Below are 16,762 nucleotides of genomic sequence, written 5' to 3'. Positions count from 1 at the left end.
TTTTACATGCTTTAAAAGTTGGAGTCAGCTAGGTCAGAAGCAGGAGGATAAATAAGTTAGCCTGTTTTGCAACGACTTTCCTAGTAATAGGCTTGCAGGCTTGGCAGAATTTGGGACTGCACTGTTGACCCAAACACCTAGAAAGTCCATGGCTTTCAACATTTGGAAGTGCTGTTGTAACATTGTTTTAATTAAGTCCTTATTTTTATAAGCTGATCCTTTATAAGTGCTGTCTTCAGTTTAAAGCCTTTGAGCATGACGACGATTCAATGACAATTTTCAGTCATTCACTCAAGTCTTCTACTTTATTCCCTTCTGTACTTGTAGAAGGGGATAAGCTCAGTTTTAAAAGGGCCAATTTTATCTAGGTTATTTTAGTAAAGAAAGTCTGACAAGTTTACTTTCTGATCTAATGAAGTGACTGCTGTAGATTCTGACTTGAGATCAAGGAGCCCTGCAGTCGACCTGGACACCACATCTTTAGTCTGTTGTTTCCTTAATGCATGCTTTTAGGAGACTTGTGGGTACTTATTTTTTGGTGTTGAAGTTACAGAACCTAAGCCATGTTGCCCATAGGATCTCAATACAGAGTATGGGTCTATTTTCTCCTTTTAAAAATACTTCTGACTTCTTGAAGACAGTGACTGTAATATATGTTACATATATTTCCTTTGCTCTTCAGATTATCTTTTTAAGGAGCATTCAGCTTAAAAATGTCATGAAACGATACATACAGGCCAAGGGATGTACGCCGTATTGCCATAATATGTGGCTGTTTGTCAGAAAATTATTTCTAGGTGACATTCATTACTTTGTCTCATCAGTCAGTAAAGAACTTTATCTTCTGTAAGTCTGCACATTGGTAATCATGTTCTTTAATGTGTCTGTTTTTCCAGTTCTGATGAAGAAGCTGGTTTAGGAGTTACTCTTGTAGTTCTTACTAGTGCATTTCTTTTTGTACATTTTCCATTTCTTGCTGAAAACAACAAGGCACTTTCCCCTTTCATTGATTTCTTCATATCAAGATTTTTATTACTTGTATGTATTATGACTCTGAAAGGGAGCCTTGCTCAAATGATGTCTGTCTTCTGGGCAAGTGGTATGATTGGTTTAATAATTTAAAAATATCCTGCCAATATGCATTTTTAGATTCCCAGGAGAATGTAATGTTCTTGTAAGAATTCTGTGTCTTGTTTACTAATGAAAAGAGTAAGAAAAGTGGGGCTTCTTCAGAATGTTTAGCATACAACAAGCAGCATCAGAAGGACCTCCTAGTCCTCATATTCATGAAGAATTAAGTCTTTTGGACTTTTCAGTACGTACAGGTTTGCTCTTCCTATTGATATCTTAACATTTTAAGTTCATCACCTATCATTTGATGTTTGCAAATGAATTTTTTTCGTGGGGGGAGGCTTCTTTCATGACGCAGAATGTGTAAGTTCTTTCGTAAGTTTGCAATTTGGGCTTATTTTTGTTGAAGGAGAAGAAAAACATTGTCTTGTTTACCTGTAAACACTTGATTGCATTATTTATTGACGTGGTAATGCACTTTCCTCAGTTAATTGTAAACAGAAATTTAGTTACTATACACAAAGAAAAAATAACATGCCGGTGTACCCAATGTGTAGTGGTCTTTACTTAAATATACTCCCAACTTTCAACACAGTAACATGCTTTCTTTCCTTTGTGAATTTCAGGATTATAGGACCAATGTGTCCTGCCCAGCATTTGAGCAGATGTGGCAGGGAGCTGGGTCATTTTTCTCATGTCTTAGACATAGATGAGTGGTTCTCCCAAGTGTGTGTCTTTACTCTCAGTCTGAACACATCCATCCTTTTCTTGGTTCCTCAAGAAACTGGTTCCTTAGTTGCTTTCTGCTGCTCTTTGTCCCTCTTAACCATCTGTTGGTTGAATCTTGTATTAACTCTGCCAGTCCTTCCTGCCCGGGTCACTTTTTCAAATCACGGTAGCCTTTGCTTCCTTTCTGGCTTTCTTTTGGCTGAAATAGATGGAATATTACTTAAATGACCATAAGGAGGTGTTCCTTTGCTTTTGAAAGGAAGCTAATATAAGCATTTTATGCTTTTCCAAAAAGGCCATTTAAAAAAAAGAAAGATCACTTCTGTTGTTTGAGTTTATATATTATTATCATATATTAAAGATATATCATACATTTATGATGTTTGAATTCATATTTTAAATTTAAGATTATATATCTTAAGTTTAAAAAGTGAACTTTTCAAAAATGTCAAATGTTTATTTTGTACTACTAAATAAACCAGAAGTTGTGTTTAATTTGCTGTTTTTCTCCAAGAACACTGTGTATACAGTTTGTGTTTTAAAATTTATTGTTAAATTGACCATTTCAAAGATCAAGTCTGTCCTCAAAATGCAAAACCAAATTTTGACAGCTGTTTTGAAAACAAACAGAATGAACCAAAACCCAGAGAAATGCTTATCTAGTCTGCAATGTTAAAAATTGTTCATTGCTCTGAAGAAATAAGAAAATTTTATTAGACCTAGAACTGCTATCACAGTTTAGCTTGATAATTTGGATGGACTTAAATCCACTGCTTAGGATTCTGTTTTATCTTCTCTTACTAGATTTTGTAAAAGAATATTATTTGAGTACCATTTTGAGAGGGTTGGGCAGATTTCATGAGCTACCTTGGCAACTGATGAGGCACTTTTAATACTAGCTACTGTGAATATCTGTTGGGTTAATGAAACTTTTGTTTTTTATCTTTTTCTTCAATTAAAAGGTCATTGTAAAATATTAACTGTAAAAATTCAAATAAAACAGAAATGTATGAAACAGGAGCAAAAGGCCCTGTCATCCAAGCCCTGTGACTTTTATTCTCTCAGATTTCTTTTTCTATAACATGTTAATTATAATGATAATATATTTTTTATTTTAAAAAGTTATTCCCAGATAAAACATGCTGGCCTTTTGGGGCCATCGCTTTACATCTGTCCAGGTCTTCAGTATCTTCAGCAATGCACAGTGCTTGGTCCTGTGGATTTACCATAATTAATTGCCCTATTCATAATTGATGAACATTTAGGTTTTTAGTTTTTCCTTTTGCAGTTAGCATTTCAGTGAATATCCTTCATACACATCTTTGCATCTTTTGAGTAGTTTTGTAGGAAAAGTTTCTAGAAACAGTATTACTAGGTCAAGAGAATATGCATATTTAAATTTTTAATAGCTATTACCAGATTGCCCCCAAAAGGTTTACATTTACACTCTCACCAACTGTTTATAGTGGTGTCTGTTTATCTATATTCCCAACATAAAATGTTAATCTTTGTCAGTGTGACAGGTAAAACCTTATTGTAATTTGCTCTCCTTTCGTTAATCAGTGAAGTTAATTTTAAGTACCTATTGTTTGTTTATATTTCTTTTATGAGTTGGCTGTTATGGTCTTGGATCTTTTAAAATTGGGTTGGACTTCTTAATGATTTTTAAGGACTTTTTGTATATTATAAATACTAGTTTTTAATCATCTGTTCTGCAGATTCCCCCCCCCCCCATTTTCATGTTATTTCTGGTATGTTTTGGTTATACAGAAGTTTTAAATGTTTATGTAGTCAAATTAGAATTTCTTCTTTTGATTTCTGTGTTTCTTTAAGGCTTACAAAGCCTTTCTCCACTTCAAGATTATAAATTATCCATCTTTCCTTCTAGTTTTCAGTTTTATATTTGAACATCATTTAACCTATTCGGAATTTCCTTTGGTGTAAAGAGTGAGTGGGGAATTTTGTTTTCAAGTTTTTTTTTCTATTTGGCTTTGTTGTTTCAGCCCGATTCACTAAATGATCAATCCGTGAGCAATTGGGGAGCGGTTATAAATCTGTTTTGCAAAGATCAGCAGAATTGGCCTGTCTGATTGGTGGTCACGGAGCAGGTTTAGCACCTGAGCAAGGGCTTTGCACTTCTGAGACTACGGTCCGGTGGCCGTCCTGCCTTTTTACCTTAGCCAATGGCTCTGCTGCTCTGTGGCGTTCAGCCCCACGTCCACTCACAGGAGCGAGGCTTCACGACGGCTGTGCTGCCACAGCTGATGGAAACCATGACTTTATTCTTTGTTCTGTTTCTTAGTTTTTGTTTACTTTTTTTTCAATGATAGAAATGGTCTTATTTGCCACTCGCAGGACTATTACTGAATTAGGTTCTTGAGTTTGCATGTCATGGACAAACGTGGCTCTGGTTACGTGCTTTACATGATGTGTTGGGTGTTTTTGTAGTTTTACCAACTTATGTCCTGTGACTATTGTTCTGTTTCTGATCTCCGGTATTTTAGCAAAACTGCAGATTATGAGGAGATGATTTACCCTAACAGCCCCCTTCAGACCCAGACTGCACTGGGTTTTTAATAGTTACTATATTAACTAGGTTTATAGATTTATGACCTCTTTACTTGGGCTCGGGCTTCTGAAGCTAGGATGCAGGGAAGAGCTTTAAGGGTCCAAACTTCCTGAAATTGCACTTCACATGTTACCTGTTCTTTGTGAAATGCTGTATATGCCCCCCCGCCCCGCCCTGGAAGAAGTGCCAGACTGATGCTTATAGGGTGGCATCTTCCTGTTGTTCTTAAGTGAGCTCAGGGCAGGAGCCTCGTGTTGCTGGTGGAGGTTCCCCCCAGTCTGGACAGCTCTGCAACATACATATCCAGCAGCAGAAATGAAAATAATTTACAGTCTGGCGTGAACCACTCTTGTATTCCTTAGCTCCAGCACCCTTGATTAGCTGCTTTAATTAAATGTGCCTGTGTCACAATCTGATGAGGATGTTTCATTTCTGACCCTCTCCTGTAACCACCCTTCTCCTAATCATCCTTGTAAACCTTGTTAGGAACTCACTTCCACTATGAGCTTTACTTGACCCAGATCTGATACTTACCTCATTCCAGTTTTTTCTTTAGTACTTACTTCACATAAAAGCAGTCTGCAATTAAGTTATGTACGCTGTCATTTTCACCAGAAGGCCTAGCTAGTTTAAAACTTGGTGTGTCATCTTTTCTCTGCTCAAGTCTTGAAGAATATGGGTAGTTTCAGAAATCATCCTCAGCTTTTCCCTAGAGTTGGGTGGCAGCTGATGCTTTCTTTCATACACCTTAGATGTGAGACAGTTCCTTATTGTTTTTACTCGGAAAAGCTAAAGGATATTAGACAACATCACCAGTTCATTGTGTCTCTGGCTTGAATTAAATGGACCAACCAGGATCCAAGAATATTTTTAACTTGGCTAACTGAGTGTATTTTTTCCCCCTACTATATGGAAGTCGGACTTAACCCTTCTCATGTTAAAGATTGTTGAGAGACTGGATGGCTATGACTGTTGCCCTTTGGGATGTCCCACTGTAAGATGGGGAGTCATACCTACCTCCTAGGGTAGTGGTGAATTTTAAAGAAGTTAACTTTGGTAAAGTCTCTAGCACAGTGCTTGGCACATAGTAGGGTGTGTTAATTTCTTTCCCTTCCCTGCAGGCCATTCACCTGCTCTTCCCTCTACGATTTTCCATAACACAGTTTTTACTTGGAACCAGCCTTCTGCCAAGAGTCTCAGTTGGGTTGTGTACTCCTACAACTACTATTTTTGGCTTGACTTCCCTCTCCAGCTCCCAGTGGTCCAGCCACACAGTCGCCTATTGTACCAGCTGGTTGATGTAAGTCTATCCATCCTCAGAGGAACCTGGTTACTTACCAGTAAGCTGTGTTTCTCTGAAAATGTAGCATCCTTGGTAACTAATATAGTTGTTTTCTTTCTTTACCATCAATGATGGATTACCTACAGCAGCTTCCTTGTGTGATCCTCAAGTTGGAACTAGAATTAGAGAATTTAATTTGTTGATATTGGTCTCCTACTGAGTTCCTGAGTCCAAGACATATGACTCTGATCAGGTAAAATGCTGTGGAGACCCATGAGGTCAAAATCCTATTCAGTGCTCTGAGTGATATGAGACAATAATATAAAGTGTCAAGGATGATACATTTTCAAAGAAAAAAAATTACTGGTAAGTAACTGGGATTTTTGAGTAATTTTCCTGTAAGTCAATAAATAAGAATTCCCAAACTTGTTTTACCAACAAATGCTTTTGCATTTGAATATTATTTCATAAATGAAAGGGATATGGTTATTAGTTAAGGTTAATAGTTAAAGAATGGGGTAGGTTTCTAGAGATACTACATAGATAATGAGGGGGGTATAGACCTTCAGTTTGCTAAATAGGTGTTCTCTTAGCTTTAAAAAGAAATTGAAGTCGAAGTCTCCATTAGGGAAAAATCAGCAAATGCAGTCGGTTCATTCCAGAAACATTTTTTGAGTGCCTACTCTTTTTTGAGACACTGTGCTGAGTATTGTTGCGAGACAGAGGTACAACCACACTCTGCCACAGCCGCTTTGAGAGCTTATTTCCAGCCCCTTGGTGACACGTTTATGACTCAGAATTGAGGTGATGGGTCATGGGGGTATGGCAGGTGTGGGGCTGGAGATGGGACTTAGCGCTGCAGCCTTTGCTGTCTTATTTTCTGTGCTTCTCTAAGTTCTGTTAACGGAAGAGTCAGCCGACCTCGTTCAGTGGACTCAGAGCATCTTCTCTGTCACTAGAGCGAACAGGTGGAGCGGAGCCAGCGTCCCTCCTGTCTGGTCGTTGAACAGGGTGTCCAGCAGTCCTCCCGTACACGGGACCTTGGAGGTAGATACTAGAGCAGGTGAATAAGTCAGAGTTGGAGAAGCAGCCGCTCCCCCTCGTCCCCCAGGCTTTAAAGGGGGCCAGTCTTCAGAATTAAAATCGCAGAATTAATTTACTTCCACCATGTGTAAAACAAAAATCAAAAACCCCAATTTAATTGTTTTGCAAGAAATGAAATTATTTTGTACTTAAAATCACTGGGTAGTGTATAGCACTTTATTCCGTAGTTATAACCACGCCTTGCCCCAGAGTGACCTGGTTAAGTAACTTAAGAAGAAGGAATGAAGACATGGTAGGAATAGGACAAGAGGCAGATGCTGGGGGAGGAGATGCCCTGTGACACTGTTGGGTGTCTCTCTTGCACAGCACCCACTGCACGGGCATCTCAGGGTGAGAACTAGAGCATAGGCATGGAGCTTGTGGGTGTTGGAATCAGACTTAGGCTTCCATCCTGGCTTGGTAATTCACTCCCTTTCTGACTAGGCAAGTTATTTAACCTCTCTGAACCTCAGTCTCCTCCTCATTTTGTGAAATCGTGATGCCAAAGGCTAAGAGGAGAAGTGGTTAAGAAAATGTATAGAAAGCACTTAGCACAGTGCCTGCAACATAGTACGTGCTCAATAAATGTTAACTGCTGTTATTATTGGACGGATGGATGAGGAATTGCATCAGAGGCCAAAGAAGGAAACAGGGAAAGATTGCGGGTTCTGGAGTTTTAGTAAACTGTTCACACCTTCTTATTTACTTGAGCTATGAGCTTTCTAGTATTATCTTTAATCTTTGCCCTTTTGGAAAGCAAATTAATGGATTAATCACTGTCACAGTTCTTCCTAACTACTCTATCTTTAAACCTTCACTTCCACTGAGGAAGGAACTATTTTTGTGCTGCGGTGACTGTGACTGTTGGAAGAGTATCCCCCTGGCCTGAGGAAGTGCTGAGGACCAGGTGGGCCTGGATGCCAGACTTCCACTCTGATTTCACCAAATCTAGACCTGCGATTTTTAAGTCCTCTTAAATAAAAATGAAACATTTAATAATTACGTGTGTTGTATAGACATGACTTTTTTGGTTTCATTTTACTACTTCAATTCTACTTCTTTTTGCTCTATTTTCATGGATTATATGTCCAGGGTATTTTTGAGAAGGCTCTGGAGACCTGATAATTGGGTAATGGTACTCTTTTAAGAAAAGCTGGATTCCTAAACAGGATGGAAAGTGCTGTGGTATTTGGGCACAGATCTTTACCGTATTTCATCAAGTCAAAGATGCAAACTTTTTAACATTCTAACATCTGAAACTGGCGTGAATCTTAGAATCACTATGATAAGAAAGCATTGTGTTATAGTTTAATTGGCAACATTATTTTCTTAATGATACAGAAGATAATGGTGTGCTTTGAAATTGATGTCATCGTAGATTGGATGAAATATGGTATTTCAGGGAAATATATTTACTTAACCGGTATTAGAAATGTATAGAAATGTGGTATCGTGACAATATGTGTAGTGGGTAAGAGCAGGGGCTCCAGAGTCAGACTTTCTGGGTTTAAATTCTAGCCCTAACAGTGTATGACTTTGGGCCAGTTACGTATCCTTTCTCTATCTTAGTTTTCTCACCTGTAAAATGAGCGCTAAGAATAGTCCCCATCATACAGCGCTGTTATGAGGACTAAATATAAGACATGTGTTTAAAATAGTGCCTAGCACATAGAAAGTGCTTAATAACATTAGCTATTATTGTTAATAATTTAGAGATTACACTTCTGCAGAATTGATTTGAATCCATTTCGTTGTGATTGAAATTCAGGTCTATTACCTTTAATATTTGTGTATCATCTGATAATATCAGCAAATGACACTTGGGTTTTTAAAAAGGGGAGGTAAAGGTAAGAAAGGTTAACCTAACAAGTTTCTATATTCTTATTAAGTAAGATTTAAGTGGCATATTTGGTATATATATATATTATTCCATGTGGATGAGCTGTAAATGAAATTAAGCAGTGAGGTAGAAAATTTATAGTGAAAGCAAGGAGCAGTTAATCTCAGGCCAACCTAATATAATATTTGATTCTTATTGATACTGGTAAGTATGGAAAGGGTTGGAAGGTTTTGAAAATTTGCAAAATCTGAAGCTTTTTCTATCACTAAGTAAAAGAGAAGAGAGAATCCTTTTTGGTTTTTATGAACTTACCGTCTCAGTAAAGAAATTTCTTTTTCAAAATGCTGTAAGTAGGCAGCATCTCTTTATATAATATGATGCCTACAGCTTCAGGTTGTCCTTTTATTCTTACGAGTCAGTTTTATTTTTTCTGTTCTAGTGTTCGGTGACCAGTGACTTGGATTTTCCAACACAAGTCATCCCGTTAAAGACCCTGAATGCAGTTGCTTCAGTACCCATAATGTATTCTTGGTCCCCTCTACAGCAGAATTTCATGGTATGTAAATAATGTCTTCTTATTTGGTAATCACTTCTTTTAAATAAAAAAGCATAGATAATTTTCTTGTCAAGGTGAGTGAAGATAGTATAAGTAAAAATAGCTATCGAAATGGGAGTACTTAGAGTAATTTTTTAAACCAATTAATATACGTATTTTTAAGCCTTTTCAGTGTTGATGTTGCTCTTTTCTTAGTCCTTTCTAGTTAAAATATTCTCCAAAGGAAAAGTATCAAGCAAAAGCCATACCTGGGATTTAAAATATATTTAAAAGATGAAGCTTATAGTTCTTATCCTTGAAGATGTTAGTCAGTATCCTGTAATCTCAGTCTGACTTTGAGGTTTTGTTAATTGAGAACGTATTATTTAAAACAATTTTAGGCAGCATGTTATTAAATAATAATGTACACTATGAAATATTCTCAGGGCAAGGTTAAGCGTTTTTCCACAGATAACACTGGCACAATAGCTTTTGTAATGAAATGCTAGTATTTAATTCTTTATAGAAGTAGGGTGAAGGAGGATGGAACAAAGGAGAAATCTGAGTATGCATTCTTGACTTGTGTTGTTAAATTAAAAATACATAGTTTTATTACTTAGTTGGTATATAAAATAATAGGGCTATTACAGTGTTGATGGAAGTCCTTGGTGAGCCTGCTTTAGAGAATTACCTGCTAGATTTTTAAATAAATAGATGTTTCTAATGTCTTCAGTAACTTTGCTCTTAAAAATTTTGCAGTGGAGGCTTAAAGGCAAACTTCAGATTCTCTTTTTGCCATTGTGTATTTTTGTGAGTTTAAGGCTTTATTCAGAAACATTTTGTTTGAGAATCATGTTGCAGGAGCTTCTGGGAGGGTTCATATTTTCACAGACTGTAATTCTGAAAGCATATAGTGTTTAAAGTTGTCAATGAATTTTACTTCTTTTTTTTTAAACCATTTTAAAAATTTGAAGTATAGTCAATTTATACTGTTGTGTTAGTTTCAGGCGTACAGCAAAGTGATTGTTTCAGATTCTTTTCCATTATAGGTTATTACAAGATACTGAATATAGTTCCTTGTGCTATACAGTAGGTCCTTGTTGTTTATTTTATATACAGTAATGTGTATATGTTAACCCCAAACTCCTAATTTATCTCCCCCTCCAAAGGTGTCAGTAAATATTATGAATCATCCATGGGTTTTGCTGGTGACGAAAGCTAGGTCAGGCAAGCTGTCTTTATTATGGCTAGAATATATTTTGAGGTGCAAAGGTTATATGGCTATAATTGGGAAGACAAAATAGCCAATTGTCATTTAATTTTAGCTTGTGTCCAAAATAATTAACTCTCCCAGTTTAAATGGGATTAGTGCAGGTGAGGTGTGATGGCAGCTAGACTCATTAGTTGTATATAAGCTTGACCCTGAACAGAGCAATAAATACATTAACATCTAAATTTTCATTTTATACCCCATATGCACTTTTTCTCCCAGTTTCCCTTTTCCTTGTTTGTCTAAGGTACCATTATCTTTAAGAACTCTGCAGTTATCCTAAATTTGTTATGCAGGAATAATTTGAAAAATTTCCCTTTTCTTCCTGTTTCCTGCCTGCTCCTACGTGACAGTCCCGTGTGTGTGTCACGGCCTTTTGCCGGCATATTCCTCCCTGTCGATCATGGGCCAGCCTAAGGCACTGCACACTTGACATAGTTGCCATGTCCTCCCGTCAGTCTTAGCCAGTCCATTCTGTTTATCAGAATTATCTTTCTGAAATTCTATTTTTAACCAATACCTTGTTCAAAGGCCTCTTAAGACTTAGACCTATCCTTGTTTTAGTCTCCATATTTAGATATGGACTTCAGAAACTTCATGTCTTTTTTTTTTTTTTTTTTTTGCGGTACGCGGGCCTCTCACTGTTGTGGCCTCTCCTGTTGCGGAGCGCAGGCTCCGGACACACAGGCTCAGCGGCCATGGCTCATGGGCCCAGCGGCTTCACGGCATGTGGGATCTTCCCGGACCAGGGCACGAACTCGCATCCCCTGCATCGGCAGGCGGACTCTCAACCACTGCGCCACCAGGGAAGCCCAAAACATCCTTCTGTTGTGAATTGGTTTTTTTTTTCATGTCTTTATAATTACTATCTTTTAACTTTTTTATTGAAAATTCTCTTCCCCCATGAATATCAGCTTCCTTTCCCTCGTTTCTTTTTTTTTAGTAGATTTATTTACTTATTTATTTATTTTATTTTTGGCTGCGTTGGGTCTTCATTGCTGCGCGTAGGCTTTCTCTAGTTGCGGTGAGTGGAGGCTACTCTTCGTTGTGGTGCGCTGGCTTCTCATTGCGGTGGCTTCTCTTGTTGTGGAGCACGGGCTGTAGGCGCGTGGGCTTCAGGTGTTGTGGCTCGTGGGCTCTAGAGCGCAGGCTTGAAGTTGTGGCACACGGGCTTAGTTGCTCCGCGGCATGTGGGATCTTCCCGGACCAGGGCTTGAACCCATGTCCCCTGCACTGCAGGCGGATTCTTAACGACTGCACCACAAGGGAAGAGCCCTCCCTTGTTTCTTAACTACTCTGTTCTCTCTGAACTTTTCTTTGATTGGCTCTTTGCTGCTATGTTAGCGCCCTCTTTCTTCCGTTGTCTTCCAATATAATATATGAGTTGATGAGGTGATGTAAACTCATCTGTCATCTTTATTAGTACTATCAATTTTGATATGCCTCTTGTTCATCTTAGTAGTGAACTATGTTGTCATGTAGAGTAACAATTCTCTTTTATGAATAAGAGTAAATCCTTTTGGCATAAACTTTAATGAACCATCGATATTTTATATGCCTACAATTTTATTATGTTGAATGTCTCTTAATAATTAGATCATCAAGTGAAGTTTGGAAATCCTTACTTACATTAGTTTTTATTTCCTTTTCCTTTTTTGGGGGTATGGTTATTTATGGGTTCTTTTTTTGTGGAATATCCTTTTTTTAATAAATTTACTTATTTTGTCTTTGCATTGGGTCTTCATCGCTGCACACGGGCTTTCTCTAGTTGAGGCGAGCGGGGGCTACTCTTCGCTGCAGTTCATGGGCTTCTCATCGCAGTGGCTTCTCTTGTTGCGGAGCGTGGGCTCTAGGCGCGCGGGCTTCAGTAGTTGCAGTACGCAGGCTCAGTAGTTGTGGCGCATGGGCTCTAGGGCACAGGCTCAGTAGTTGTGGTGCATGGGCTAAATTGCTCCGCGGCATGTGGGATCTTCCTGGACCAGGGCTCAAACCCGTGGCCCCTGCATTCACAGGCAGATTCTTAACCACTGCACCACCAGGGAAGCCCTCGCTGGTTTTGATAAACCATATTTTATCGAGCCTAAGAAAACTTTGAAACGTCTGAAATAGGCATGTATTAAAATTGATGATGAGTCGTAATTTGCAGCATTTTTACTTTTCTTAGAGGTACATAAAATAACGGTAAGTTTTGGGGCTTCCCTGGTGGCACAGTGGTTGAGAGTCTGCCTGCCGATGCAGGGGACACGGGTTCGTGCCCCAGTCTGGGGAAGATCCCACATGCCGCGGAGCAGCTGGGCCCGTGAGCCATGGCCGCTGAGCCTGTGTGTCCGGAGCCTGTGCTCCGCAACGGGAGAGGCCACAACAGTGAGAGGCCCGCGTACTGCAAAAAAAAATAAAATAAAATAACGGTAAGTTTTAATGATTGATGACATATTAGATTAGGTAATACAGTATTTTTTCTTAAATTATTTCCCTGTAAACAGTTTGTTTTCTCAGATATGCTTACTGATGTGAAGGGTTTTTTACTTCTTTGTGGTTCTTAGAATTGGATATCTATTATTTTAGATCTGGAGAACTGGGTACAGACGTCTACTTATGAAAAAATATTGTTGTATATCAGTTATATTACATTTACTCTTAAAAAATTTTGATACTTAGGATAAGCTTGCTCTTTAAATATTTTTTACTTTTAGGTGGAAGATGAAACTGTTTTACATAACATTCCTTACATGGGGGATGAAGTTTTAGACCAGGACGGGACTTTCATTGAAGAACTAATAAAAAATTATGATGGAAAAGTACACGGGGATAGAGGTGAGTCATGTGTTTATTCTCTTGGAAAAGTGGCCAGAGAACTGATATTTTATTATTTTTTTAAAACATAGGTATGAAAGAGATTTTTTTTTACATTAAAATTGCTGTACTGGCCTGGGCTCACAAGCCAAAAATTTTCAGTGTTTTCCCTAACTATTTTTATTTTATTTTATTTAACATATTTATTGGAGTATAATTGCTTTACAATGTTGTGTTAGTTTCTGCTGTATAACAAAGTGAATCAGCTATACGTATACATATATCCCCATATCTCCTCCCTCTTGCATCTCCCTCCCACCCTCCCTATCCCCGCCTCTAGGTGGTCACAAAGCACCGAGCTGATCTCCCTGTGCTATGCAGCTGCTTCCCACTAGCCATCTATTTTACATTTGGTAGTGCTTATATGTCCATATGTACACTACCACTCTCTCACTTTGTCCCAGCTCACCCTTCCCCCTCCCTGTGTCCTCAAGTCCATTCTCTAGTAGGTCTGCATCTTTATTCCCATCTTGCCCCTAAGTTCTTCATGACCATTTTTTTTAGATTATGTATATATGTCAGCACCCTAACGATTTTTACATTGAAGGATCATGCTTGCCAGTTGAAAATTATGCATAGTTGGTCATAACAAACTGTGATGTCAATAACATGTAAATTAAATAGAATTGTTTGAGTGTATGTAGATTTTAAGATTCTTTAGCAATAAAATCAGTTAGGAATAGGGCTTCTGCTTATGTGACATGGGCTCCAAAAGGCCCTATGTTCAAAAATACCTTCCCCGCTAGGCAACCACAGGACCTGAAATCCTGTCGTTAGAATCACAGCTTCGGTGATTTAACAGGAGACCCTGTTAAAGTTCCTGGCAGGAGGGTAACGTGTAACATCCTCATATGTTCTTGTCAGGAGTGGACAGCAAGGTCTGGCAGATGCATTGTTTGGAAGGAGGTGAAGGCCATAGTTAGTCTCTAGAGAATTAGGCTATGGTAGCAGGCACTGGAAACTTGTGAAAATGACAGGTGTTGAGGATAAGTACTACTTCCGACTTTGCCTCAGGCCAGTCCTGAAAATGATCTTTCCTCACCGCATTTTAATAATAGTGCTATGGTACTGATTGATAGGCTCCAGCTGTTTCTTACAAATTACAAAAGCATACAGTGAACTTTTGTGTATTTCTGATATTTGACTTGATGAATTTCAGAATGTGGGTTTATAAATGATGAAATTTTTGTGGAGTTGGTGAATGCTCTTGGTCAATACAATGATGATGATGATGATGATGATGGAGATGATCCTGATGAAAGAGAAGAAAAACAGAAAGATCTAGAGGAGAACCGAGAAGGTACGTCTGTCTGTTACATTTGCGTGTAGCCATTACAGCATTTTTCAAAAACAATAGAGTACAGGTAAATCTTCCTTCTTTTTTCTTTTGTTAAATATCATATCAGTGGTAGTATAATCAAAATTAGAATATTATTTATAACATTTCATCCTGCACTTGTCTTTATTTCCCTTGGCTAGCAAAAGAACGTTTTTTGGGGGGTTTCCCTGGGCAGTCATCATAATCATTATATAACATATATATAGCATACTGATCATTGACTATGAACAAGTTGTGTGCTCGTCACTTTATATGCGTATAGACATTTAATTCTCATAATGTTCCACGAGGTGGCTTTTATCATCAGATCCACCTCATAGTTGAGGAGATGGGTTTAGTGAGATGAAGTAACTTAAGATCACAGTATTGGGAGGAAACAGAACCCAGAAAATGCTGTGTTCGGAACCAGCTCTAACTGACCCCAGAGCATATGTTTTAACTGCTACACTAATTACGGTTTGCCAGAAAATTAGAGGGTCCCAACTTAGAGCTTGGTGGTTGGTGAAGACCGGACAAAGCTCATTATTAAGACAGCATAGAAGAATATGGGGAAAAATTGCAGTTTCAAAGAAGCGTACAGTTTTTATAACAGGCGCCTTAGTCATCACCTGGCTCCTCATTTTACAGCCACGGTGGGTCAGTGGCCAGACGGGGCCTCAGCGTCAGTTAGGGGCTGAGCCGGGACCACAGCCTTGGTTCTCTGCCTCCCGGCACACTTGCAGCTTTCCACGCTTGAGTTTGAATTTTGTCTGGCCCACCAGCCTCCCAGATCCTTGTGAGATATGCTGGAAGTAACTGAAACATAGAGCTGGCAGTTTCCTGGAAAATCAGCTTTGTTAGGCATGAAGGAAATGAAAGACTGGCAGGCTTGTTCACTTTCATTCTTTTTTCCCTTCACGTTTCCCTGTTTAGATAAAGAAAGTCGCCCACCTCGGAAATTTCCTTCTGATAAAATTTTTGAAGCTATTTCCTCAATGTTTCCAGATAAGGGCACAGCAGAAGAGCTAAAGGAAAAGTAAGATTTGTTCTTTGGCCATGGTTTTGCCTCGTATGGTATTTAACTCACCATTTTGGTTCTTTAGAAAAAATGGAACTAACGTAGCCAGTGAGCTCCCCACTTCGTGTGTTTCCAACATCTGCAGGATACTTGAACTAATACGTGTATGTATCTGGTAGCCTGTACTCCATTTATGGTAGATGGGATAAGTTTGTGCGCGCATGGGTACACACACACATACGTACACACACAGGAATGCGTGTAAGAGGAAATTTCTCGGGACGCCTGTAGAAATTTTAGTGCAGCTGATGTTTCATTTTAATGAATATAACATTTTTCATGACAGATCTGAATCACATCAGTGAATTCGTTTCTTGATATACCATGCATAATGTTTAACTGGCTCTTCATTTAAATAAAGATTGTTGTAGGCTAAACTTCTTTGTGTGTTTTAGGCAAGACAAACATCAAAAATAATACACAGAAATCTTGTAGAAACTTTATTTTCAAAACTGTAATTCTTGTTTCCCCTTTACTTCCATTTTTCTTGGTTACTGTTAGGTACAAAGAACTCACTGAGCAGCAGCTCCCAGGTGCACTTCCCCCTGAATGTACCCCCAACATAGACGGACCAAACGCCAAGTCTGTTCAGAGGGAACAGAGCTTGCACTCGTTTCATACGCTGTTCTGTAGGCGATGCTTTAAATACGACTGCTTCCTACATCGTAAGTGCACATCTTGGACGTTTTCATGTTCTGTCTTTGTTGTGGAGTTATGTGTTAAAGCAACTTGGGAAGCGTCATTTATTACCACTAGAATTTGTCATGTAATCTTGCAATTACGACTGAAAAATATGTTAGGATCATAGTAGTGTTATTGTTTAATTTGTTGCTTAAGGGTTGCTCTGAAGTCTTTTGCACACGTTAAGCTGGCACTGCCATCTCCCACTAACTTGGGATACAGATCAGTGATTTTTCCATAAATGCTAACCGAACAATTGTTTTATAATAAAACACTGTGAACTAGCTGATGGCCCAGAGCAACATTGCCAATACTGATGAGTAACTTGTTGAATAAGAAGTTGGCTAAAAAGGTGTTTATATATATTCTTGTCTGTTTAGTGACGAGTCTGTTTTTTTTGGTGCGGGGGCACCCTCTGAATACATTGCTTTTAAAAACACCTGCATTTGAATA

General features: G+C 38.5%; 1 protein-coding gene across 7 annotated transcripts in view; it reads left to right on the top strand.

Annotated features, from left to right (window-relative positions):
- The window catches only part of EZH2 (enhancer of zeste 2 polycomb repressive complex 2 subunit), a 63,029-nt gene that overhangs the window by 27,153 nt on the left and 19,114 nt on the right, over positions 1-16,762 (top strand). For 4 of the 7 annotated variants that reach the window (XM_081244493.1, XM_081244491.1, XM_081244489.1 and 1 more), the window contains 5 exons: positions 9,014-9,130; positions 13,073-13,193; positions 14,392-14,532; positions 15,484-15,586; positions 16,130-16,293. In XM_081244493.1, the coding sequence (XP_081100619.1) occupies positions 9,014-9,130; positions 13,073-13,193; positions 14,392-14,532; positions 15,484-15,586; positions 16,130-16,293 (646 nt within the window). Of the gene's footprint in view, positions 1-4,944; positions 5,009-5,490; positions 5,670-9,013; positions 9,131-13,072; positions 13,194-14,391; positions 14,533-15,483; positions 15,587-16,129; positions 16,294-16,762 lie in introns of all 7 variants that reach the window. The other 3 variants (XM_081244494.1, XM_081244492.1, XM_081244495.1) reach the window with 2 other exon arrangements.

This window comes from Mesoplodon bidens, assembly GCF_964165515.1.
Source record: "Mesoplodon bidens genome assembly, chromosome: 9".
NCBI classification, from domain to species: domain Eukaryota; kingdom Metazoa; phylum Chordata; class Mammalia; order Artiodactyla; family Ziphiidae; genus Mesoplodon; species Mesoplodon bidens.
This window is presented reverse-complemented; position numbering and strand designations above follow the sequence as displayed.